Genomic DNA, 26,996 nt, shown 5'->3' with positions numbered 1-26,996 from the left:
GTCTATCATGTAAATTTGTATCATTTGAATAACTGATCAGCTTTATCCCGTAAGTTAAAAAGTTTCAGCCAGATGTCTTGGCACACAGCCATCCAAAAAGCCATTGGTGATTACAGGCACTTCACACTGAGTGGCATGCTGTCCAATGTTTTCTTTTCAAACATTTCCATGCACAAGGTAGTATTAAAAATATCTGTTTTGTTTCGAAATGAATGATAATTGCCATTTAAAAGGTATGTCCTCAATTTGAACTTGTAGAAATTGATTAAGGAAAGTTCCAGGCAAGGTATATGTGACAGATTGTGTAGAGTGTGTCTACTTTGTCTTTGTACATGTCCCAAAGTTGACCTTAAAAACATTTCTGTTGATAACTAGCTTGCATTATTTCAAGGTCAGTCTATGGTCAGTTGTCCTCAGCAAAAAACACTCCCTTGTAATTTGTAGAAACATAACTCTCAACACAACAGAAGCTTGTCCTAAGCCTGAACCTACGATAGAGCACAGATTATCACCTTCGTCAAGTGTGTCAAGAGCTGGGTAATTTCGTATTAATCAACTACTGTAACCGGAAAATGTCGGAAACGCTCGTAATTACTACTTCATATTCCTTCTAAAACCAACAGCATGAACTTAATAAACTATTACAGCTCTCCTGAACTTCATCTAAACAATGGACGAAATAACCACCCCGATTCCATCACCGAAACTTTGTTACCGTGGGAGCCACCCTGTAATTACTAATTTCGATGACCATTTATCAACAAAGTTGGACAAAAAAGGTGTGATTATCACCTCAGCTATGACAGCTGGCCCCCCAACCAGGCACAACGAGTCGCCTCGCCCCCATGGCCTGAGGGGGTCAGGGTGGGAGGGCAGTGTGGGGTAGTGTTTGTCAGCTTGGGGGTCTGTTACGGAGCACTGACATTCAATTAGAAATGTTTATCAGCGGAACAAGTCGTACACTGTTGATGGAGGTAAATCTGAATTGTGTCACCTTGCTTGAGGGGAGGGGAGGATATGACGTTTCTTTGTATATTTGGAGAGTCATGGGAGATTGGAGATTGAAACTGATCTGAGTTATAATCTATGGAAAAAACATCCCTTTGGCACTCTTGATAGCAATAATATATTTACTATTAAATTATGAGATTATCAACACTTAGTGTCTTTTTTCAAAATATTTTGATATCTTACCGGCCATAACCTGGGGACATATCTGCCCTTTATTGAATTTGACCGCCTCCGTGGTCAAGTGGTAGAGAGCCCGCCTGGAGAGCAGAAGGTCCAGGGTTCGATCTCTGGCTGCGGCATACCAAAAGACGTTAAAAGATGGTACTTGTTGTTACCCTGTCTGGCGCTTGTCATTAAGGGGCTAAAACAAGAACTGGTTAGCTTGGAGTCAGTGTACTGTGTCTGAGTGGGGTATTCATGTAATTCTGTGGCATGGTATCTCAGTGAGCTAGCACTATAAATCGGCATCAATCCAGACTAGTACAGGCAGCCACACACCCAAACACATGTGCATGCAAGTTGCTATATAAGTGCAATAATCTTGGATGCGACGTTAAACCCCATTTCACCTCACCTTTTCTGAATTGTATCCTGTTTCAAGTATCAGGTTCTAATGCCTGAAGATGAATTCATTAAGTATGAAAAAGAGAATGAACTTAGTTACTGTTCATATTGAGCCTTACCTGTGAAGATCTGGGTTAGAAATGATTCTCAGCAACTCATGCTTGCCGCAAGAGGCGACTAACGGGATCGGGTGGTCAGGCTCGCTGACTTGGTTGATGCATGTCATCGTATCCCAATTGCGTGGATCGATGCTTATGATGTCGATCACTGGACTGTCTGGTCCAGACTCGATTATTTACAGACCGCCGTCTTATAGCTGGAATATGCAAGGGTCTAGAGATAAAGCTTCATCAGCAATGTGCATGGTTACATGATACATTTGGCATCTGGGTCAGTGGCATCATTTGAGGATGACAAATTGTATTAAATTTATTTAATATATGAAATAATATTTTCATTGGAATGTATTCTCATCTCTGTTGGTTTGTACTCTTAGCACACGATCAAGAAATACATGTCTGTTTGAACAGTATTTGTTTCAAAGAATACCATCATACCTAAAGACGTTAAAAGATGGTACTTGTTGTTACCCTGTCTGGCGCTCTGTATTAAGGGGCTAAAACAAGGACTGGTCGGCTCGGAGTATACTGTGTCTGTGTGGGGTACTCATGTTAAACTGTGGCATGGTATCTCAGTGAGGTAGCACGATAAATCATGAACTCAACTTCCATGTGTCATTGTGTGGGACCTTTAAGAGAATAATGTGTTTACTGTGTTGGTCCAGAAATGAGATGGACATCGGCAGTTTGGTCAGCGAGCACTCCTACCGCCATCTGGAAAACATGAAGGCCCACTCCTTCGCTGTCAGCGGCACCCGGAAGACGGCCACTGTTGTAAGTAGAGGACCTGACTCTGGATCCACTTTAGTCACCCTGTGACAAGCAAGTCTCACCATCCCTGAACAGATGGACACAGTACCAGGGCACGTGTTTTCACGGACACTGTCAATAGTGAATTGTTTGATGGGCATTACTTAGAAGTTGACAGATGACAAAGTAGACACAATTTATGGATAGCATCTTCATTAATACTGTAAAGGTGACGTTTCGATATAGATCCTTATACCTTTATCAAGCAAGACTGTCAATAGTGTTGCCTTCTTGTGAACTATAAACCTAGGAAAGTAATTCAAACCAAACGTTCTTTCTCATTTTATGTCCATCTTTGAAATCCATGCTATTTTTTTATGTTGTTAGGGAAACTAAACACCTGATTTTTTACTTCCATTTCAGTTGTTTTCTTCCAAACGTCGCGTGAGAATCTTCCTCATGGATGCAGAAGAGGAAGAAGATGATGACGATGAGGAAGATATCACCCACGGAGATGGGGAGATCGACAAGTCCCAAACGGAGAGCCAATCAGAACCGAGGGCGGAGGACAGCCAGGTGATGGAGGACGTTGGTGGGGACGAGGACAAGGAGAACACCTCCAGCATCTACTCCGAGGACTCGTGAAGGTCAAGGTCATACGCCATGGCTCTAGTGATTGAGGCTGTACATAGCTTTAAGCAATATTACTGCACTGTCACGACAGGGGCCACAAAGAATGAGCTGCACGTGGGATTCAAACCCAGGTTTGGGCATCAAAATCAAACCCTTTAGCTACTCTGCTACCCCTCCATCCCAAAAGCTGCAATCTCTCCTGTCACCAGGGACTCATGACATGCAGTGCAATATCACAACTGATGCACCAACTAGGATGATGTCTGCCTCCATTATAGCCAAACCATATACATGATATTGAGAATTTGGTAGAAAACCTACACCATCCAAACTTACTGGCTACAATTTCCTCAAAGCTTGAAGACTTAATGTGCCAGTATGTACTTCCAGTCCAAAAATATTACTTCATGACCTTGACCTTGACCTTAAGACAACTTCTTATGATCCAACAATTACCCATGTCTTTGGATTGTGAAGGAGTGGTCCGGTAGCCTAGTGGTTAAAGTGTTTGCTCATCATGCCAAAGACCCAGGTTAGATTCTTGACATGGGTACAATGTGTGAAGCCCATTTCTGGTGTCCCCCGCTGTGATATTGCTGGAATATTGCTAAAAGCGGCGTAAAACCATACTCACTCAGTCACTCACTTTGGATTGTACAAGTGAAAGTGCCACAATAACTGCCAGTGATGAAGCCATGTTTCACAATAACCTCAAAGATAACCTTGACCTATAATAAACATAGCACCAACATTAAATGTAGTGAGATTTGTAGAGATACATGGACCCCATGCAAGAGAAAGTATATGCCAAGTTTAATTTTGAGAATATTTGACAACATACTTTTTTGTGAATTTCTCCATACAAGGGCTATGTGGAATACCGTATTCGACATAATAAGCGCCCAGGCCACTCTCAAAATTAGAAATGGGGGGCTCTTATTAGAATATTATTTTGGTGAAAAACAACAGAGTTGAGAGATTTACATTTCGTGGTTTATGCTGACGGCCTGAAATGTTTATATACGACGGATATATTTTTCCAGAATTTTTTTTCCCATAATTAAGGGTGCATATAACATACGTATTATACAAGAATAAATATGTCTTGTGTACATTGATCTATCGGAAGGGGTGCTAATTGGGATTGTTCACTAGCCAATATATTAGCAAATATTGCCGTGGGCGTTTATTAGAGCAGGGCTCTTATTACGTCGAATACGGTATGTGGTTTATTTGATAGTTGGGATATGAATACGTTGAAGACAGAGAAGTTAATAAATACCCCGGAACTTTTACTATAGTAGTTTCTTGTAGATCCCAGAAAGAAAGTAAAAATTTAATTAAGTTGGATTTTATGTTGTTATATGTTTGAGATACTGTAATCTGCCTGATATGAATCCCATGTTGTTAGTGTATAAACAGTGAACTAGTGCCAGGGATGGTAATACTCTGTCTGCCCCTGTAGTCTTCTGTTTCATGGTTTCACTACTACTACAGGTTGTTGGGGGCACGGGTGGCCCAGTCGTCTAAGGCGCCGCGATTCGCTGTGCAGAGTTGCGTCCCTTGGGCACGCCAAAACCTATGATAGTGGGTTCAAATCCCGGTTCGCCCCGATTATGTTTCTAGGTTTGTCAGTACCATACCCGTGCTCGTGGGTTTCACCGAAGTGGTAAATGTCTGAGACCTGCATCACTTCGGGCTTTCCTCCCACATTAAGCTGACACGCCGCGAATATTGTTAAAAGCGGCGTTAAACCCAACTCACTCACTCACTACAGGTTGTTAGTACGCAGCCCTCAGTGCCAGGAGTATGTAGTCTGTATGATCAGACATGTGAACATTGTTACCAATTGTATGTATATTGGGTTTCCAGGCTGGATGTATTTGTACAATACATGGTGTGTAGGAGAGTCGACTGTTGTTACAGTGCAATAAACCTGTATCTGCTTTCACAGTGGTTGTGCTTATATTTTACTGGTGCTTCAAACACTATAGACATTTTTTGTTTTCCAAGTGGCCTTCAGGTCATCCTCAACAGTGAGCAATTGTTTAACACCACAGTCTGCAATTTTCCAGCGACATGATGGAGATGTGTAAGTTAGTAATCTACTCTGGGTCAGACAAGCCAGATTTACAAATCCTCACACCTGCATACCCAGAAGGGAGAGAATTTCATCGAGAATTTCAAGCTCAAATTCAGATGAGGCATTTCTGAGTGTGAACTGATTTAATGCTATGATGACACGCAATCAACCAAGTCACCTGATCCATTTGGTCTCCTCTTATGACCAGCCTGGGTTGCTGGGGCCCAATAATCTCAGAATACACCAATCTCATTAAAATCATATCTAAGTTCTCGCTGCCGCTAAACAAAGATCTGTGGACATCCCATTACAGGTGATGTCAGAACGACCTTTCGCAAACTTTGACCGACCACTGAAATTGCTAACAAGAAGTTGACATCAGCCAATTAGAAAGCAGCTTTCTCGAGCTTTACGGCACTTGTTGAAACCTGGCGACTTCCATTTCAGACTATGCTTGAAAAAAAATGTTGACACAGTTCTCGATTAAAATTTTGAAAACTGAACAAATGAACATTCAAGAATGTCTTATATATGGTTGCCATTATATGGCAGTGCTTCCCACGCAACACCTCTTCCGTTCAAATGTTTATCTCATTGAAGCGAGAGATAGACGATGATTTTGACGGAATCAGTCGTACGGGCCGTAACTGTCGTTTGGGATACCCGGTGTTAACGTTTCGTGGTTGCATTCCGACTGCCACTTTCATGATCTGGTAAGCGACGCTTTGATTGGTTAGATGAAAGGAGGTTCTGACGTGACCCGTAATGGGATGTGTTCAGATCTTTGTTTAGCGGCAGCAAGAACTAAGATCTGATTTTAATGAGATTGAGAATCCCCACAAGGTTATTATGTAAGCATGGCAGAGCACATTGTCCTTCCAAGTTTGAGCTTGAAAAAAATAGTTTCATAATATGTGTTTAAGCTCAAAATGGATAAAAAAAAAGAAGTAAAACTCACAACAGTCACTGTAATACTGTAAATCGTGAAATTAATGCGTCTCCAAAAGAATGCGACCGCTGGTCCCTAGCCAAAAATGCGACTCAATATGAATGCGACTCCACCCTCCTCTCAAGCATCAGTGGATTTATGTATAAAGAAAATGTCCTCTGTCAGGTACACCGTAATCCATCCTTACATTAATCCAATCACACACCAGATAGCACCGCTTATAAGCGCTGAGTGAAGTACTTCCGCTAAAACAATACATGCGCGCTGGATCGTGTCAGCCTTTGACGCAGTCGTTAAGAACAAAGACACTGTGTTGCGTGGGTGGCGTCTGTCTGGACTTGCAGGTGTGATCAGTGATGACATAAGTTAGTAGAACGCTTGTCTTGACCCCAGCAGTGACAATTCACAGGATGTAATTAGTGTTTGAATGACAATGTTTATATACTTACTACAAGTGCTGCTAAAAAAATCAGTGTTGTGGAATACATAGCTGTTTGTTTTCAGCATATGTCTAAGTTGGTATTTCTCCTATCCAAAATGTCTTATTGTTGATATAAATGCGATGTTTAACAATGCGAAAAAAGACCACTCGCATTTTTCGCATTTAATTCACGCTCGCGTTAATTTCAAGATTTACAGTATATATTTATTACACGGAAACAATCGCACACATCACACTTCCATGTTTACTCTCCTGCTTTGTTCAAAGGTTGTCCCTGGTACAACTCTTTTGGGGCACTTGTTAATCATCACTACTCATGTGACCATATTAAACTAATTGTTAGATCCCCCTCTCTACACCCCCCAGCCCAGAATACCAAAGACCCTGCCTCATATCATTTTATTGACCCCAAGTCTACACACAAACAAAACATGCTACAAGTGTTGCCTTCTGTAATTTGGAATACATGGCCACTACATAGCCAGTCCTCCAAAATGTAAAGCTTCCTGTAAATGTATACTGTGTTTAAAAAAGAAAACCCCTCCAGCATTTAAAAGAAAATTGGATGAAAATATGATAATTAAATTATTGTGGCCTGAAGAGAAAGTATACTCCCCCACTTTTGATAAGGATCTTTCACAATACACACAAATGATTCTCATGAGATGTCGAGTGTATATATTAATAGTTATCCGTATCAGAAGTAGAGCAGTAGACATATGATCCACCATTATGCTGCTGCATGCTCCTCTACAGTGACTAATGATCCTGATACCGCAGCTCCCTCCGGATTGCTTTGAGGAACGGGGCCCAGGGCTAGTGGACAAGGGAGGAGGAAGATCGTGCTGACAGAGTTCGTGTCCGAGATGGTGTGACGTCTCCCCCTGGTGGTGTAGCACTGTCAGTCTGACATCAGATCTCAGTCCAGCTTTTGTCTGCTCAGGGTGTTGAGGAACTCGACCAGAGTCCTGGTAGGCCGCCCTGACAACATCACATGTCAAAGTCTTGATGTAGGAACACATGCTCACAGACACACCAGTCAATATCTCCTTAATGCCCCTTACCCTTAAATACACAGACCGCCTCAATGGTCTAGTGGTAGAGCGTCCGCCCGGAGAGCGGAAGGTCCGGGGTTCGATCCCCGGCCACGTCATACCAAAAGACGTTAAAAGATGGCACCTGTTTGTTACCCTGTCTGGCGCTCGTCATAAAAGGGCTAAAACAAGGACTGGTCGGCTCGGAGTCAGTATACTGTGTCTGAGTGGGGTATTCACGTTAAACTGCGGCATGGTATCTCAGTGCGCTAGCACTATAAATCTGCATCAGTCCGGACTAGTACAAGCAGCCACACACGTGCATGCACGTCGCTATATAAGTGCAATAATCTTGGACACGACGTTAAACCCAATTTCACCTCACCTCACCTCACCTTAAATACACAGAGGTACCAATCCTACCTCTAACATCACCACTAAAACTTGATCAAGACTTTATCTGAAAATGAGAGCCTGGTGAGAGGTGAGGTGAAATTGGGTTTAACGTCGCATCCAGGATTATTGCACTTATATAGTGACATGCATGCACATGTGTGCCGCTGTTTGTACTAGTCCGGACTGATGCCGATTTATAGAGCTAGCTCACTGAGGTGGTGGTCGCCTGATGAGAATCAACTGTATAAGGATCTATACTGTTGCCTTTACAGTAAATAAAGAAGTTGTTATCCATAAATTGTCTCTACTTTGTCATCCCTCAACTTCTAAGTAATCCCTATCAAACAATTTAATAAATCAGTCTGAATGTGAAAGGATATTGAAGAATGTATCTGCTATCTCGCTAAAACATGACCCTGAATGAGGACACCCATACCTGCCATCCCCTTCCCGAGGTACGGCACCTCGTCCTTGTTCATCATCACTCCAGCAATGTCCAGGTGGAGCCACCGCTTGTTTGTCACAAACTCCTGTAAACATGAGGCCATTTGCTAGATGATGGTTTACAATTCCTTCAAACTCCCACACTGACGGGAAGTACCAAGGCACAATAAACAACAAGGAACAAAATCATTTAGTGACTTGATAACAAACGTAAAATAGTTCCCGAATTCTGTCCTGACATTTTTGTTTTTTAAGTGCAAAAATCTCTCTTTGCTTGTTCCTGATGCCATGTTATTCTCTTGCGACAAGCACTGGGTGCTTTGTTCCTGTACACGAAACATTGTAGCCACACGAAATGAGACCCGTGAAGATCCGGGGTAGAATAGGTCTTCAGCAACCCATGCTTGCTGTAAAAGACGACTATGCTTGTAGTAAGAGGCAACTAATGGGATCGAGTGGTCAGGCTCGCTGACTTGGTTTGATGCATGTCATCAATCCCAATTGCGTGGACCGATGCTTATGATATCAATCACTGGATTGTCTGGTCCAGATTTGATTATTTACAGACCGCCGTCATATAGCTGGAATATTACTGAGTGTGGCGTCAAACAACAACAAACAAACAAAAAACATGTGCGTGACCCTCACCTTCAGGAACGCTGCAGCCGTACATGAGCCACCTTCGCGGGAATATTTGCCGATGTTGTTGAGGTCAGCCAGGTCACAATGGGTCACCTGACTTGTGTAGTGCTTGAATAACGGCATCCGCCACACCCGATCTCCTGTCCGGCTACCTGCCTGAGATAGAGGATCATGCTAGTTTAGACTTGTATCAAAGATCTGGCACAGGGAAATGTAAAGTATGTAAGGCTGCATATACAAGCATCAATGTTTCTCAGTACCTTTTTCTATAAAGTGGGGGGGGGGCGGTCGGGTAGCCTGGTGGTTAAAGCGTTCGCTCGTCACGCCGAAGACCCGGGTTCGATTCCCGACATGGGCACAATGTGTGAAGCCCATTTCTGGTGTCCCCCGCCGTGATATTGCTGGAATATTGCTAAAAGCGGCGTAAAACCATACTCACTCACTCACTCTATAAAGTGGGGAGGGAGGCTGGAATTTTGTGTTTAGGGAGGAACACTTATTTTTTCCCACCAGGCACCTAACAAACACAAGTGGGCACACTGAAAATTTGGCTCTTTAATACAATATGATATGAGGCTGGACATTTGAAAAACATTTTTTTATTGTGAGTTGAGTTAAACACCAATTTGAAAATAATACAGTTATATAACGGCATGTCAGCTTGATGTGGGAGGAAAGCCTAAAGTGATGCAGGTCTCAGACGTTTACCACTTTGGTGAAACCCATGAGCACGGGTATGGTGCTGACAAACCTAGAAACATAATCGTGGTGAACCGAGATTTGAGCTAGGATAATAGGTTTCTGGCGTGTCAAAGTGATGCAATTACATACCCATCTGCCTTAAATGACTGTGCTACCTGTTCACCCATATTGGTGACCCGTGAAGATCCGGGGTAGAACAGGTCTTCAGCAACCCTTGTAAGAGGCAACTTATGGGATCGGATGGTCAGGCTAGCTGACTTAGTTGATGCATGTCATTGTATCCCAATTGTGTGGATCGATGCTCATGATCGATGCTGGATTGTCTGGTCCAGACTTGATTATTTACTGACTGCCATTATATAGCTGGAATATTGCTGAGTGGGGCATTAAACAACAAAACAATCCCATATTGGCAATAGAAATGACCATGATTAAAGTGACACATCTAATACTGTTCAGAATTCAGCAGCCTAAATTTTATCTGTTCCCAGCTACGGTTCATCACAAAATGTCACATATGATTCAACATATCAATGAACACGAATACTTCATTAATAAGGTGAAGCTAGTGCACATCAGTTACCTTGTGGATGACGTCCCACATGGAGGTGGAGTTGGTGTACACTGCGGTAGCGCCGCTGCCAAGGGCAACAGCTACAGCCCCTGTTGGAGGTGAAGGTTGAGTGAGTGAGTGAATCTAATACCCCATGCTGTATCTCACCAATACCACACAGTAGGGCTGGGATGAGGAACTTGGGTACTTGGGTCGGTACTGAGAAGGACCTCGGTCCCCCAAGAACTACCCAAACCCGTGGTTGGTCATGTGATATATTGTTTCATGACAAAAATTATCTTGAAGTACCGGTATATGGTTACACTACAAGTCACTAATGTTCACATTTCTTTCTGACTTGCACCCAGACTTTTATATGTTTGAATAAAGATATAACTTCAGTGCAGGGTCGGGTAGGGTCGGGTAATAGGTGGGTGGGTACCCGGGAAGTAAATTTGGACTCATCCCAGCCGTACAACACAGCCTTCAATGTAGAATGGCTTTGAACAGAAAATGCTGTCAGTAATTTCAGATCGTTTTTCCTATAAGAACATAAAGCAAAAGATTCATGCCAAATTTAAATGCAACCCTAGCCAGATTGTCTAGAACATCAGATTAATAACATGTTTTATTATTATTTCAAATCATAAGATTATTTATTAACCAGTGGGCGATAACATGAGCATAATCCATGCCATCAGGGAACTGTCACACAATCTGACAGGTCACACGTAACTATCCAATTACTTAATAGTCAACTCATGAAATGTGTGCATTCCTTGAGATCTTTGTCTGTGAGGGGTCCTGATTCCAAAGGGAGGTAACTGACTTGTCTGTACAAACCTCTATCACTCTCAGCGCACAAAGGACCACATTAAGGCATTTTACACGTTTGTAGTGATAGTGGTTTGTGGAGACAACGACTCAAGCAAAGATACATGTAGTGTCGCCAAGGGAGGTAACTCCAGTGTGCTGGGGTGACTCCTGAGTGTCCCTGAATCCAAAGAGACGTGACCTACAAGGGTACCCTAACAGATTCCTCACAGTGACAGCCGGTTCACTCCGGCTGCCACCTGTCATAGCTCCACACTATTTCTATCATGGAATCAGTCTAGAGAGATTGCAAGGGGGAAGTTGGGTGTCAAAACATACCAACAAACATAAATTCATCTGGGATGGAAGGCGTAAACAATTCACTAGAATGGAATACCCAAAGATATACCCAAACATAAATGTCACTACAATTGGGGGAGGAGGGAAAATTTTCAAGCTTCTTTCAATGGCTGCTTGCACACTGGTGGCAGTGATGATACCGTGAGAGTCACGAAGGTATTGCGATGACACTTGGAGGGTAACAAAGGTGTCAGCGATGTCACTGGGAGGGTAACAAAGGTGTTAGCGATGACACGGGGAGGGTAACAAAGGTGTCAGTGATGTCACTGGGAGGGTAACAAAGGTGTTAGCGATGACACGGGGAGGGTAACAAAGGTGTTAGCAATGACACTGGGAGGGTAACAAAGGTGTCAGTGATGTCACTGGGAGGGTAACAAAGGTGTTAGCAATGACATGGGGGGGGGGCGGGCGAAGGTGTCAGCAATGTCACTGAGAGGGTAACGAAGGTGTTAGCGATGACACTGGGAGGGTAACAATGACACTGGGAGGGTAACGAAGGTGTTAGCGATGACACTGGGAGGGTAACAATGACACTCGGAGGGTAACAAAGGTGTTAGCGATGACACTGGGAGGGTAACAAAGGTGTTAGCGATGACACTGGGAGGGTAACAATGACACTGGGAGGGTAACGAAGGTGTTAGCGATGACACTGGGAGGGTAACAATGACACTGGGAGGGTAACAAAGGTGTTAGCGATGACACTGGGAGGGTAACAAAGGTGTTAGCGATGACACTGGGAGGGTAACAAAGGTGTTAGCGATGACACTGGGAGGGTAACAAAGGTGTTAGCGATGACACTGGGAGGGTAACAAAGGTGTTAGCGATGTCACTGGGAGGGTAACAAAGGTGTTAGCGATGTCACTGGGAGGGTAACAATGACACTGGGAGGGTAACAAAGGTGTCAGCGATGTCACTGGGAGGGTAACAAAGGTGTTAGCGATGACACTGGGAAGGTAACAATGACACTGGGAGGGTAACAAAGGTGTCAGCGATGTCACTGGGAGGGTAACAAAGGTGTCAGCGATGTCACTGGGAGGGTAACAAAGGTGTTAGCGATGACACTGGGAGGGTAACAAAGGTGTCAGCGATGTCACTGGGAGGGTAACAATGACACTGGGAGGGTAACAAAGGTGTCAGCGATGTCACTGGGAGGGTAACAAAGGTGTTAGCGATGACACTGGGAGGGTAACAAAGGTGTTAGCGATGACACTGGGAGGGTAACAAAGGTGTTAGCGATGACACTGGGAAGGTAACAATGACACTGGGAGGGTAACAAAGGTGTTAGCGATGACACTGGGAGGGTAACAAAGGTGTTAGCGATGTCACTGGGAGGGTAACAAAGGTGTTAGCAATGTCACTGGGAGGGTAACAAAGGTGTTAGCGATGACACTGGGAGGGTAACAAAGGTGTTAGCGATGACACTGGGAAGGTAACAAAGGTGTTAGCGATGACACTAGGAAGGTAACAATGACACTGGGAGGGTAACAAAGGTGTTAGCGATGACACTGGGAGGGTAACAAAGGTGTTAGCGATGTCACTGGGAGGGTAACAAAGGTGTTAGCAATGTCACTGGGAGGGTAACAAGGGTGTTAGCGATGACACTGGGAAGGTAACAAAGGTGTTAGCAATGACACTAGGAAGGTAACAATGACACTGGGAGGGTAACAAAGGTGTTAGCGATGACACTGGGAGGGTAACAAAGGTGTTAGCGATGACACTGGGAAGGTAACAAAGGTGTTAGCGATGACACTAGGAAGGTAACAATGACACTGGGAGGGTAACAAAGGTGTTAGCGATGACACTGGGAGGGTAACAAAGGTGTTAGCGATGACACTGGGAGGGTAACAAAGGTGTTAGCGATGACACTGGGAAGGTAACAAAGGTGTTAGCGATGACACTAGGAAGGTAACAATGACACTGGGAGGGTAACAAAGGTGTTAGCGATGACACTGGGAGGGTAACAAAGGTGTTAGCGATGTCACTGGGAGGGTAACAAAGGTGTTAGCAATGTCACTGGGAGGGTAACAAAGGTGTTAGCGATGACACTGGGAGGGTAACAAAGGTGTTAGCGATGACACTGGGAAGGTAACAAAGGTGTTAGCGATGACACTAGGAAGGTAACAATGACACTGGGAGGGTAACAAAGGTGTTAGCGATGACACTGGGAGGGTAACAATGACACTGGGAGGGTAACAAAGGTGTTAGCGATGACACCGGGGGGGGGGGGGAGAACGAAGGTGTCAGCAATGTCACTGAGAGGGTAACGAAGGTGTCAGCAATGATACCAGAATGGTAACAAAGGTGTCAGCAATGACACTGGGAGGGTAACGAAGGTGTCACATGCTGGAAAGAAGCTTGGTCCCCTGAATGCAAAGGGAGGTAACTGACCTGTAAGTGTGGCAAGGTCAAGGATGAGGCTGGGTTTGAAGGTTTCAGCATAACAGAGAGCATCAGCTAGGATGAGTCTGCCCTCTGCGTCTGTATTGTCTACCTGCAGAAACAATCCACAAGTTGTAACAGCATGACTTATACCACAGACTATTTTCCCACTCAGAATAATAAAGGACCTTTGACATGAAACACACATATTTCTTGTAGCTGGTTGGTTTATTTACTTCTTCAGTAAAGTATTGTGAGGTGAGGTGAGGTGAGGTGAGGTGAGGTGAAATGGGGTTTAATGTCGCGTCTAAGATTATTGCACTTATATATAGCAATGTGCATGCACGTGTGTGTGGCTGCTTGTACTAGTCCAGGCTGATGACGATTTATAGTGCTAGCACACTGGGATACCATGCCGCAGTTTTACATGAATACCCAACTCAGACACAGTATACTGACTCTGAGCCGACCAGTCCTTGTTTTAGCCCCTTAATGCAGAGCGCCAGATGGGGTAACAACAAGTACCATCTTTTAACGTCTTTTTGTATGACGCAGCCCGGGATCAAACCCCGGACCTTCCGCTCTCCTGGCGGACGGACACTCTACCACTAGACCACGGAGGCGGTCAATAAAGTATTGTAAATGAATCCAGGTATTGAAGAGGCAGTTGTACCTGTATAGTTTTCCCGTTCATAGCTCGGACGACATCGCCTGGTTTGAGGGCTCGGCTACTGGGCATGTTCTCACACAGAGGAATCAGACCTTGGCGAAAAGATGTTGTACATTGTCAACATGGCACCGGAGAATCAGTCAAGATCTATTTGATTTGTTTGTATGTGCTTGTCGTAAAAGGCGACTAACGGGATGGGGTGGTCAGGCTTGCTGACTTGGTTGATACATGTAATCGATCCCAATTGGACTGGACCAGACAATCCAGTGATTGACATCATGAGCATCGTTCTACACAATTGAGATACAATGACATGCATCAACCAAGTCAGCGAGCCTGACCACCCAAACCTGTGAGTTTCCTCTTATGACAAGCAGAGTCGCCTTTTACGGCAAGCATGAGTTGCTGAAGACATATTCTTTCCCAGACCTTCACGGGTGAGATCTATTACACGGAACCTTATCCCAGCTAAGTGAGACACTGAGTGAGTGAGTGAGTTGGGTTTAATCGCGGCGTGTCAGCTTAATGTGGGAGGAAAGCCCGAAGTGATGCAGGTCTCAGACGTTTACCACTTCGGTGAAACCCACGAGCACGAGTATGGTGCTGACAAGCCTAGAAACATAATAGGGGTGAACCGGGATTCGAACCCACAATCATAGGTTTCTGGCGTGCCCAAGGGACGCAACTCTGCGCAGCGAATCACGGCGCAGAGACGACTGGGCCACCCGTGCCCCCCAACAACCACTTTTAGACCCCTATTTCTGAAGCTCTTTCAACAACCATAGTGACCATTTGATCCCCATTTCAAAAGCTCTGACAAAAATCATGGTGTTCAAAGAATCTATCCAGACACAAATACCAACTAGTGTAGCAGGGCGTTGAGTTATCCCACACATTTGCATCAGGTCCGTGGTCTGTGGTTCGAATCCCATAATGGGACTTGTTCACATTTTATGTCTGCTACACCAGCATACAAACGGGCAGTAACACCAACCAGCACACAAATTACCTTTAATGTTTATGGGCAGCCTGAGCCTTGATGTGGCCAAAAGCGCCCCCATCACACATGCCGCCCCGCCCATGTCTGCCCTCATCTTGTCCATGTCAGCCCCAGGCTTCAGGGAGATGCCTCCGCTGTCAAACGTAATACCCTTGCCTACCAGGGCAATTGGTGTGTCCCCTGGGGCCCCGCCCTGATAGTCGATCTCCAGGAAGAGGGGCTGCTCTACTGAGCCCTTGGCCACCGATAGGAAGGACTCCATCTTGTGCTCCTCGGCCCAGGCCTTGTTCCTGGAGGGTGAGTGAGTGAGTGAGTTGGGTTTAATGCTGCTTTCATTTGTTTGTTCGTTTGTTGTTTAACGTCGCACTCAGCAATATTCCAGCTATAAGATGGCGGTCTGTAAATAATTGTGTCTGGACCTGACAATCCAGTGATTGACATCATGAGGATCAATCTATGCAATTGGGATATGATGACGTGCATCAACCAAGTCAGCGAGCCTGACCACCCGATTCCGTTAGTCGCCTCTTAAAACAAAAACAGTCGCCTTTTACGGCAAGCATGGGTTGCTAAAGACCTATTCTACCCCGGATCTTCGGAGGTCTAATGCTGCTTTGAACAGTATTCCAATTATATCAAGGCATGTCAGCTATATCTGGTAGAAAATCTCAGGTATGGCAGGTCTTACACGTTAACCACTTTGGTGAACATCGCTTAATTCATTTTTAATATGATAGAGTTGGTGGCCATGTTTAAACTCAGTTCATATTTTTCTGAGCAATTAGTAGTAGTCAAATGTTGACAAATGAGTTATGCCCCTTGGATGTCCTTTTATGAAATTAAAAATCACGAGCAATGGGTAATGGGTAACCAGGTTTGTTGTCCAGTGTCTTCCCTTGCATACCACACACATGAGCCTGCTTACCTGACAGTGACTGTACACTGCTGGCTCTTGCCTAGCTTGTCCTGGGCCAACCGGGCAAATATGCTGGGGGTCATGTAGTTGGAGGGTGCCTCCATCAGGTACCGGGCCAGGTTCTGCCCCTCCGCCAACGTCACACCGCGCTGCCAGGATTCTTTCGTTGTCGTGCTGAAACATTGGGTGAAGTATTTAACAGTGCCACACACTGCTGCCACGCCTCCCTCACGTCAGGGCTGAAGCATGGACCATGGATGTGACAGCTGACGGGTATGACGGCTCATGTGTATGACAACTTATGGTATGCTGACGGCTCACAGGTATGACGGCTCATGGGTATGACGGCTCATGAGTATGCGGACCATGGGTATGATGGCTCATGTGCGTGACAGCTCACGATATGATGGCTCATGGGTATGACGGACCATGGGTATGACGGCTCACGGTTATGACAGCTCATGTGTATGACGGCTCACGGTATGACGGCTCATGGGTATGACGGACCATGGGTATGACGGCTCACAGTTATGACAGCTCATGTGTATGAAGGCTCATGTGTATGAAGGCTCATGTGTATGACAGCTCATTGGTATGTGGACAATGGATAAGACGGATCATTGGTATGACAGCTCGTGGTATGACAGCTTATGTTATGACGGCTCATGGGTATGACAGCTCATGGGTATGATGGCTCACGGTATGACGGACTATGGGTATGACGGCTCACAGGTATGACGGACCATGTGTATGACAGTTCATGTGAATGACGGCTCATGTGTATGACGAACTATTGGTATGACGGCTCACAGGTATGACGGCTCATGGTTATGACAGCTTATGTTATGACGGCTCATGGGTATGACAGCTCATGGTTATGACAGCTTATGTTATGACGGCTCATGTGTATGACGGCTCATGGGTATGACAGCTTATGTTATGACGACTCATGGGTATGACGGCTCATGGGTATAACGGACCATGTGTATGACGGCTCATGTGTATGATGGACTATGGGTATGACGGCTCACAGGTATGACGGCTAATTGGTATGACAGCTTATGTTATGACGAGTCATGGGTATGACAGCTCATGGGTATGACAGCTCATGGGTATGCGGACGATGAGTATGACGGATCATTGGTATGACAGCTCATGGTTATGACAGCTCATGTGTATGAAGGCTCATGTGTATGACGGCTCACGGTATGACGGCTCATGGGTATGACGGACCATGGGTATGACGGCTCACAGTTATGACGGCTCATGTGTATGATGGACTATGGGTATGACGGCTCACAGGTATGACGGCTAATTGGTATGACAGCTTATGTTATGACGAGTCATGGGTATGACAGCTCATGGGTATGCGGACGATGAGTATGACGGATCATTGGTATGACAGCTCATGGTTATGACAGCTTATGTTATGACTGCTCATGGGTATGACGGTTCATGGGTATGACGGCTCACGGTATGATGGATCATGGGTATGACGGACAATGGGTATGACGGCTCACAGGTATGACGGCTCATGGGTATGACAGCTTATGTTATGACGACTCATGGGTATGACGGACCATGTGTATGACGGACCATGTGTATGATGGCTCATGGGTATGACAGCTCACAGGTATGACGGCTCATGGGTATGACAGCTTATGTTATGACGACTCATGGGTATGACGGACCACGGGTATGACGGCTCATGGGTATGACACCTCACGGTATGACGGCTTATAGGTATGACGGACAATGTGTATGACGGCTCATGGGCATGACAGCTTATGTTATGACGACTCATGGGTATGACTGACCATAGGTATGACGGCTCATGGGTATGACGGCTCACAGGTATGACGGACCATTTGAATGACGACTCATGGGTATGACGGACCATGTGTATGACGGCTCCTGTGTATGACGGCTCATGGGTATGACAGCTTATGTTATGACGACTCATTGGTATGACGGCTCATGGGTATGACAGACCATGTGTATGACGGCTCATGTGTATGATGGACCATGGGTATGATGGCTCATAGGTTTGAAGGCTCAGGGTATGATGGACCATGGGTATGACAGATGGGTATGACGGACCATGGGTATGATGGCTCACGGGTATGACGGCTAATGGGTATGATGGATCATGTGTATGATGGATCAAGGGTATGACATACTATTGATATGATGCAATCACTTTACATGATATCTCACCTGTCGCCCTTTATGTGGTCTGTGAAGCATGATGTATGAACGCGTGGTTTGCGAGAATCTTTAGCCTTCAGTTCATCATAAGAGAAGAGAGAGAGAAGGGCGCCCTCAGCAGCAGCTGAAACAAGGGAGGTAACCAGTTGAACAAAGGGAGGTAATCCATCAACAACATGCACAGTAGGGAGAAAATAACCTTCTCCGTATTCTCCAAGTAGTTCCAGTTTATCTGATCAAGGTCAAATCTTCCCTTAAGACAGAACTGCTTAAGTCCCCTGTTATCAAGTTACTATACCAGCACAGAGACAGACATACCCTCAGCATCTCCGCACGGATCTACATCCACATTGACCTCCCCGACCTCTGACAGCTGCCTCACACCATCTGAAACATGGAAGTTGTGTATCTGTTAGGTCATTTTATCACAGTTGATAAAAGCTTCAGACTCTGAGGCCTTGCCAAGAAGTTTATAAACTTTTATCAACGCGTTTTAATATCAGATGATGAGAATGAGATTTTATTTATCACACAACATTATTCTTTTTCCAACTTTTTCAGTTTGTAAACAGTAAACCAGTGTCTAAAGTGTAAATTGGCAGAGAGATTTATGAAATCATGGCGTCACAATGGTCTGCAAAGCATTGTGCTGCAATTTTATTGCAGCGATATCTCCTTGGAGATATTCCTTGATCCCCCCCAAGTGATATCTCCTGTGGAAGTCAATCTTGGATGACGAGAGGAGCACAGAAGTCCTACATATTCTTCAGGGAACAAAATACAGTCATGCCTCGTTTATACGGACACTTGCATCATTTCACAATTCGTCCGTATAAACGAATTTCCATATAACTGAAACCAGCTTCTTACTGGAAGAGTTACTTCCCTTCAATTATGCAACTCATGACAGATGACATCCACTCAATCTTTATTCATACACGTTTCAAAACGTCTGTCATGGACGCCATATTTATCGAAGGGGATTACATGTACAATAAACAAGCTCGTCTCAAACGTAACCCAGTGTCACTTGGTTAATTGACTTCTCACGAATCAAAGGATTACCACCAGCAGAAGGATTACCACCAGAGGAAGTGTATTGTCCGGATAAGTGAGACAATTTTGTGTGCATTTCAGTGTTTTATGTATGAAAATGACCGTCCGGTTCCGGAAACTGTATACGGGTAAATTTATATAGTAATTATTTCGTTTTGAATGAAAATTGTCCGGGAACCGAGGTTTCCGGATATCTGAAGTCTGTATAAGTGGGGCATGACTGTATATTGATAATGATAATAACAAACTTCATTTAACAATTTCCATTTCATCCAAGCGATATCTCCTGTGGATCTGTAAATGCCTGTGGCCCCTTGCAGATAAAATGGGGAAAAATTGTTACAGGGCTTTTTCAAGTTCTTATTTTCTTAACTTCAAATCTATTTTACATTTTGTAATTTTGTAAATAATTTTACATTGAATTGTATATTCATATACTAATCCTATCTCACACTATGCTTGTCTTCCTTAATCTTTCAATCCTATGTGGGAACGTGCTTGAACAAAGTTTCCAGCTTCCAAAACATTTCGCCCGAACACATCCCAGCATCACAATGGTCACCATCAAAACAAATGGGTCATGTAATGTAATCCCGTGCGTTTTGACTTTGCATGACCTGATCACCCTACTACCCCTGTCACATCATTCTCTTCCTTACAGCTGACAGGCTTGCGGAGAACTGATGCGTGATGGTCGGGTGGGCATTTAGCATGTGACATAGGATAAGTATATAAATATACAATTTAATGTAAAATTTACAAAACTTAAACTTATCCTGTCTCACACGATGCATCAGATGACCATGAAGACATCTCGTTATGCCCAGTTAGAGTGCTTCGTATCTACCTCGAGGCTGCGCAACCACTTTGGCGTGCCTGTAAGAGACTCTTCATCCCCATTTCCATGGCGACCATCATGGAAGTCTCCTGTACTCCAACCTCCCTTGGGCTTTGTTCAACTTTCCTATGAGCCTACACCTTCACTGGTGTGTCTCCTCCTGTGACGTCCAGTCCACATGAAACTAGAGCTGTCACCTCTACCATGGCCTTACACAGCAATTGCACCCTGTCTGCCATAATGTGGGGCTGTTTTTTTATACTGTCTTCGCTGTCTACTGAGTACACAGCGAAGACATTATCCAAAAACAGAAAAATTTAAATGTCCGGTAAGCAAAATTTTAAACCGGACATTTCAGATTCCCAATTGGACATGTGCGGCGCATATGACCGTTTCCGGACCGGCATTGCTTTTGGTTGCGCCTTGTTGGCCAACTTGAAGCTGGTTCATAACGCTGGTACAGCTGTAGAAAGACAGTTGATATACCAGATGACTGATAGATTATCTGACTGGATCATGAGTCGCACGAATGAGGCTTGGCCCAGTGGGACATTGCCAGAATGACCTTCAATTTAAGGCAGTTGATATGTCACTTGTCGATCTGGTACAAACATTCCACATCACCAACCATCACTGAAGATGTCGATGCAGTGACATTGGTAAGGAGATCGGGACCTGGGAGTTGTCCCTCTGGAGGACTGCACTGGTCCAGTCTGCTGTTGAATAGAGCCTCGATGAACTGGAGTTGTTGAGTGGGAGTCATCTCCGACTTCACAACATTGGTGATCCAACCTAACTGATGAAGAAGCTGCTGTGTTAACTCTAGAAGTTGCACCAACCATCACTGAAGATGTCGATGCAGTGACATTGGTAAGGAGATCGGGACCTGGGAGTTGTCCCTCTGGAGGACTGCACTGGTTAGGTTGAAGCTGAAGTTGACATCTCTGAGCTAGTGCTTGTGCCACCGTCACAAAACCTAGCAGCCATTGCCATTGGTGTAGAGGAGGAACTGTCTGAGTGCCAAAGGCAAGAAATGTTGTATCTTCGACCACCTGTCACGAGGAACAAACATAATGCCCAGTCTGGTGTCGAATTGAGCCCTGATGAACTGGAGTCGTTGAGTGGGAGTTATCTCGGACTTCACAACATTAATGAGCCAACCTAGCTGATGAAGAAACTGCTGTGTAAAGTCGCACGAGGATGCCTGGATCAGCATTGGCCTGAATACAATCGTCAATGTAGGGTTAGAAGACCATCACTTGACTGTTCAGGAACTTCATAATCAGCTTGGTAATACGGACGGAAAGCCATGGGGGCTGAAGAAATTCCAAACAGGAGCACATTCAATTGGTAGTGGTGGCCTTGGAAAATGAACCAGAGGAAATGGTGGTGCTCCCGATGGATGGGTACGCGTGGATACACATCCTGAAGGTCGAGACTGACCATGTGATCGCCTGGCCATATGATCATTTGAAGGAGTGAGATGGACATCATGTGAAAATGCATACATACAATGTGCTGAATGTCTTCAAGATGACTTTCTTTAGGACCAGGAACAATGCCTTGTTCAAACACGTTTCCACATAAGGATCGAAAGATGCAATGAACAGTGTGAGATAGGATCAGTTTAAAAATCAAAATGATATCAATGCAATAATGTAATACTAAGCATTAAAGCCACTTCCTCTTTACTGGTCCTGTTATGAGTGACATATCTCTACAAGGCCATTACATTAGCATCTTCCCGAGGCAAGGGAGTTAACCGACTATAAAAGTCCAGTTTCCACCCTAGGCTCCACAACTAGGCTGGTATTATGGAGTTACAATTTGGCTGGACTAAGGAGTCTATGCATGGTCCAATCAAAATCGCGCACTGAAATCGAAATCCGGTTCGTAAAATGTCATTGATTGCAGGTTTTGCACAGCATATGCACCGCCAATGCGTTGTCAACAGACATTTTCCAAATCCTTTCAAGTTTTTAATCAAGGTGCTCACGTGATTTGATGCACTCCACGATGTAAGACCCGTTTTCTCACAATATAGATCCTGATTGTCGATCCGATTGCCGTGACTGGGCGCCGCCATTTTGTTTGAATCAAATGCAAGTGATACGAGAGGTGGAATCTGATTTGTCCATAGGAGAGGCATAGAAGGGATTTAACTCATAACTGCCACTGGTGGTGCTATGATCGAGCCAAGGAATTCCAGCCTAGTTCGGCAAGGGTGGAAACTGGACTTTTAAAGTCAGTTAACTCCCTTGCAATGCCTCGGGAAGATGTAACATTAGATACAACTTATGGGATAAATTTGGGATTTGTACTGACATTTGCTGCAGACTTGGAGCCCGAATATCAGCACCAGAGCTGACCTAGATACATTCCTTGTGACAAAAAATTACTTTTACCAACATTTCAGACAGTATTGCAATCTACACATATGTATTTCTCTCCACTTCATAGGTCCTGCAGAATGAGGAACTCAATGATTTAATTGAAGCAAAACAGGAAGTGGCTAAAGCAGCCTGAAAATCCTCTTTACACCAACTATCACAAACATATTATGATGATAGATGTAGAGTGATCATGGTGATAGCTTTAAAAATTGTTTTTCCTTAATCATTTATTATCAGCACAAGGGCCAGTTCCAAAAGGTAATCATATACTAAGATGATCCTAACTACCATACTTAATAAGCACCCCTATGAAATAGGACTCTAACTTTTAAAAGGAGTGAGTATGGTTTTACGCTGCTTTTAGCAATATTCCAGCTATATCACGACAGGGGACACCGGAAATGGGCTTCACACATTGTACCCATGTAGGGAATCGAACCCCGGTCTTCGGCGTGAGGAGCGAACGCTTTAACCACTAGGCTACCCGACCGCCCCACTTAATTAGAGTGCCTTAGACAACTGGGCCAGGTATGCCCCCCCGTACAAGTGTAAAGAATGACAACGTACTTGCAACAGCCTTTCTGACCCTCTCTCGGCCCTCCTCAACCTGCTCCTGCTCGTTGTAGCCGACGCCCTTCTTCCCCACCCCCACCACAGCCACGGATGAGAACCCCGCCTCGTCCAGCCCGAACAACACTCGGGTCTTGCCAGCCTTCAACTTCCTCCCAGCTCTGAAACACGGATCAGGTGAAATACAAACGGTTCATGAGTTACACACCTTTCATTGATTTGAACTTCGTCATGGAAACCAGAAAATAATCAGAATCAGGCTGGAGTGTTACAGATTTAAAAAGTGAAAAATGTAGTTGGTAGGTTAAAAAATAAAATAATAAAATGCATTGTACAGGATTTTTTAAATAAGTTACAATCTGAGTTGCTTCTGAATTTCCGATTTTTAAGGCCAGTGGTTCCATAAACCAAGCAAAACAAATGACCTCATTACCTCTCCTACATCTTCATGATCTTGGCAAAATTACCCAGAATATCTGTACAAGAACAAAAATTGGCAGGGATAGAAATTGGCACTAGTCCTTTAGTCCTTGCCAAATTGCCCAAGGTATCAGTAGACCAGAAGAAATTTGCCATTTTTAGGGTTTGGCTATATGTTGTCATCATAAGGACGATTGGACTAAAACTGTTAGTTTCTATTGCTGCAGTTGGTATTCCCCTACTGGTAACAACATATTGGTACATGCACTGCACATCACTCACTGTTTGAGTTGGCGCTGTAACTGTCCGCCACATTGCTTGTTGATTGTCTCCCCTGCCTGACTTAGCTGGATCCCCTCACCTTCCTCGTACACACCCACGACCACGCCCCTATGCTGCAGCGACACAAAGATGACAACAGGCATCACAAGAAACATGAAAGAATCTCTGAAATAATGTCATCCATGTAGAAAACATGTATGTAGCTTAAATCATACTTATTGTGTCACAATGCTAAATCATCATTGCATGGTCAGAACTACTTGAATGGTCATGATGAATGGCACTTCTCTGGGGAACGGTTGCCCAGTTGTCTAAATGCTGCAGTTGGCTTTGCACCAACGCAGAATTGTGTCCAATGGGCGACTAGAATAGCGGGTTCGAATCCCATATGTTCCTATGTTGGTTTGTGCACTGCAGTGACATGAGTCCTATCCATAATCACGAATTACATACGTACCTCCATAGATCAAAACCTTCTCTGTTTGCCACAAGAATATTGCTGACATCAAGTAGAAAACTTGGACAACATTACCCATTTTTTTGTTTTGGTGATATATCCATGATATTACAAGTACCACAAGAATAATGAACATATATTATCACTTGACAAGGAAAAACACTACTTGTCGACAGTGGTGGTAAACTAGCGATTTCATCCCAAAAGGCCAACAGAAAATGTCACCAATCATAACACTTTCCCAAGAAATGACATGTTTAGTCATTTATTTCACACATGTTATTGTCTGAACAACCAAAAGGGCCAGAGAATATTTTACTTTGATTCATGTTATATAATTGTCCCTTGAATCTACCAATGTATTTACTTCACACTATTTCACTATGTAATAATTCCAGAAGCTGGCTCATATTTATATATATTGGAGTATCTGGAATATTAACAATTACAACTTTTTAAACTGTGATCTATATTCTGTGGTCAGTGTAGGTCTGTTTTCGAGAATAAGATAGGCCTATAATTTTTGCTTCTCTTTCAAAATTTATAACATTAGAGTACATACGTCTGTACTCCTTTAATATACTTACTTTAGATATCGTTGCACTAAAGCTTCGAGAAAGAGCTTTGTAATGACAAAAGTTTCTTAACACCGGCCGGTGAAGTGATGAAACTCGAACCCACACCATCTTTGATTGAAGCAGATGAGATTAGAGTTATGCCCCTTTAGCAGGTGCCCATCAAGCTCCTTCCCAGCGCGTGACACCTTCGTTACACTCTCGGTAACATATAGAGAGCTCCGGGAACGTACTATCGCTGTGAGGAGCTTGGGTGCCCATCTCAAGCTCTCTACAGGAGTATGTGTGTAGGGAGCTAGACAGCTAGACTTTCTCCGTCTCCATAGTGATTTGAGTACTCGTAAAGAATATTTGCAGCAGCATTTTTTGCTTGTTTGTTGATTTTATCGTTGTTTTGTTTTGTGTACATTGTATTATATTAATTCTGATCAACACACACACACACACACACACACACACACACACACACAAACCGTTCCTAAAGCCTGAAAAATGTTTTGTTTTCTTTTACTGTTTTTCTTGGATAATAGTTTATTGGCAAAGAGGAAGGAGGAAAAATACAAACAATCAATAATTGCTGTCAGGACTGAGTTCAAGATATTTCTAAAACAACTAACACTTAAAAAGGCACTGATCTAAAGCAATTCCCCGGGACTGGTTGTTGCCTTTGTTATTGTTTTTTGGCGTGAAAAAATATTTTTCACCAACAAATAGCCTATTTCAATATATATTTCTCTTTTACAACTTTACATTACATAATGCACAGAACTGTTCTGTACTCCGGGCTACGTCACTTTTCATTCCACTAAACATCAGTTTGATTCAATTCACCCGTGTAGATCCGGGGTAGAATAGATCTTCAGCAACCCATGCTTGCCGTAAAAGGCGACTATGCTTGTCGTAAAAGGCGACAAACGGGATCGGGTGGTCAGGCTCGCTGACTTGGTTGATGCATGTCATCGTACCACAATTGCGTGGATCGATGCTCATGATATCAATCAATGGGTTGTCTGGTTCAGACCCGATTATTTACAGAACGTCGTCTTATAACTGGATGATTGTGGCGTTATAAAACAAACAAACAGTTCACCTCGTACCGCTAGCTGATAACGCAAAATAATCTATGTATGTATAGGAGGCACGAATGGCCCGGATGTCCGAGACGTACCCGTTCACTTTGCAGTGCCATGTTCCTCGGGTGTACCGGAATCGTATGGTCGTAGGTTCGAATCCCCTGATTCGTCCAGATTATGATCCTTAGTTTGCCAGCACCACACCCAAACATTACCTACATTACTTCGGGTTTTCCTCCCACATTGAGCTGACACACTGTGATATAAACCCAACTCACTTACATAGTACCATAATCCACCCTCGGCTATAAAGGGTAACATAAACATTGCGTTTCTTCACATATCTCGAAATGTGAGAAGGTCTTCAGCAACCATTTCTTGTCGTAAGAGGCGACAAACGGGACAGGTGGTCAGACTCAGTGACTTGGTTGATCGTGTCATCGTATCCAAATTGTGTATACCCGTGAAGATCCGGGGTAGAATAGGTCTTCAGCAACCCATGCTTGCCGTAAAAGGCGACTATGCTTGTCGTAAAAGGTGACTAACGGGATCGGGTGGTCAGGCTCGCTGACTTGGTTACGCATGTCATCGATCCTAATTGCGTGGATCGATGCTCTTGATGTCAATCACTGGATTGTCTGGTCCAGACTCGATTATTTACAGG

General features: G+C 44.1%; 2 protein-coding genes across 2 annotated transcripts in view; one reads left to right on the top strand and one right to left on the bottom strand.

Annotated features, from left to right (window-relative positions):
- The window catches only part of LOC124142069 (anaphase-promoting complex subunit 4-like), a 183,436-nt gene extending 179,358 nt beyond the window's left edge, over positions 1 to 4,078 (top strand). The window contains exons 26-27 of the mRNA XM_048390089.1: positions 2,360 to 2,468; positions 2,868 to 4,078. Coding sequence (XP_048246046.1) covers positions 2,360 to 2,468; positions 2,868 to 3,089 — 331 coding nt within the window. The 3' untranslated portion in view covers positions 3,090 to 4,078. The remainder of the gene's footprint in view (positions 1 to 2,359; positions 2,469 to 2,867) is intronic.
- A 2,090-nt stretch (positions 4,079 to 6,168) lies between these two features.
- On the bottom strand, positions 6,169 to 25,401 carry LOC124142046 (cytosol aminopeptidase-like). The gene is made up of 13 exons (XM_046510296.2): positions 25,272 to 25,401; positions 24,228 to 24,340; positions 23,523 to 23,686; positions 18,987 to 19,055; positions 18,678 to 18,792; positions 16,470 to 16,634; positions 15,554 to 15,834; positions 14,548 to 14,636; positions 13,884 to 13,986; positions 10,353 to 10,432; positions 9,074 to 9,223; positions 8,418 to 8,511; positions 6,169 to 7,532 (listed from the first exon to the last, which is right to left on the bottom strand). Exons 1-13 carry the CDS (start codon positions 25,368 to 25,370, stop codon positions 7,471 to 7,473), a joined length of 1,584 nt encoding a protein of 527 aa, XP_046366252.2. The 5' UTR covers positions 25,371 to 25,401; the 3' UTR covers positions 6,169 to 7,470.
- Positions 25,402 to 26,996: the final 1,595 nt, after the last annotated feature.

This window comes from Haliotis rufescens, unplaced genomic scaffold (assembly GCF_023055435.1).
Source record: "Haliotis rufescens isolate VD_foot unplaced genomic scaffold, xgHalRufe1.0.p SCAF_81, whole genome shotgun sequence".
Classification (NCBI taxonomy): Eukaryota; Metazoa; Mollusca; class Gastropoda; order Lepetellida; family Haliotidae; genus Haliotis; species Haliotis rufescens.
This window is presented reverse-complemented; position numbering and strand designations above follow the sequence as displayed.

What these genes read in the sequence shown, in the direction of transcription:
- LOC124142046 (XM_046510296.2), bottom strand. Translation starts at nt 25,370, where the DNA reads ATGGTGTGGGTTCGAGTTTCATCACTTCACCGGCCGGTGTTAAGAAAC. An exon ending in TCCGTGCGGAGATGCTGAGG is followed by an intron (nt 18,793 to 18,986) that starts GTATGTCTGTCT and finishes CCCTTGTTTCAG; the next exon opens with CTGCTGCTGAGGGCGCCCTT. An exon ending in CGGCTGCAGCGTTCCTGAAG is followed by an intron (nt 8,512 to 9,073) that starts GTGAGGGTCACG and finishes TCATGTTTACAG; the next exon opens with GAGTTTGTGACAAACAAGCG.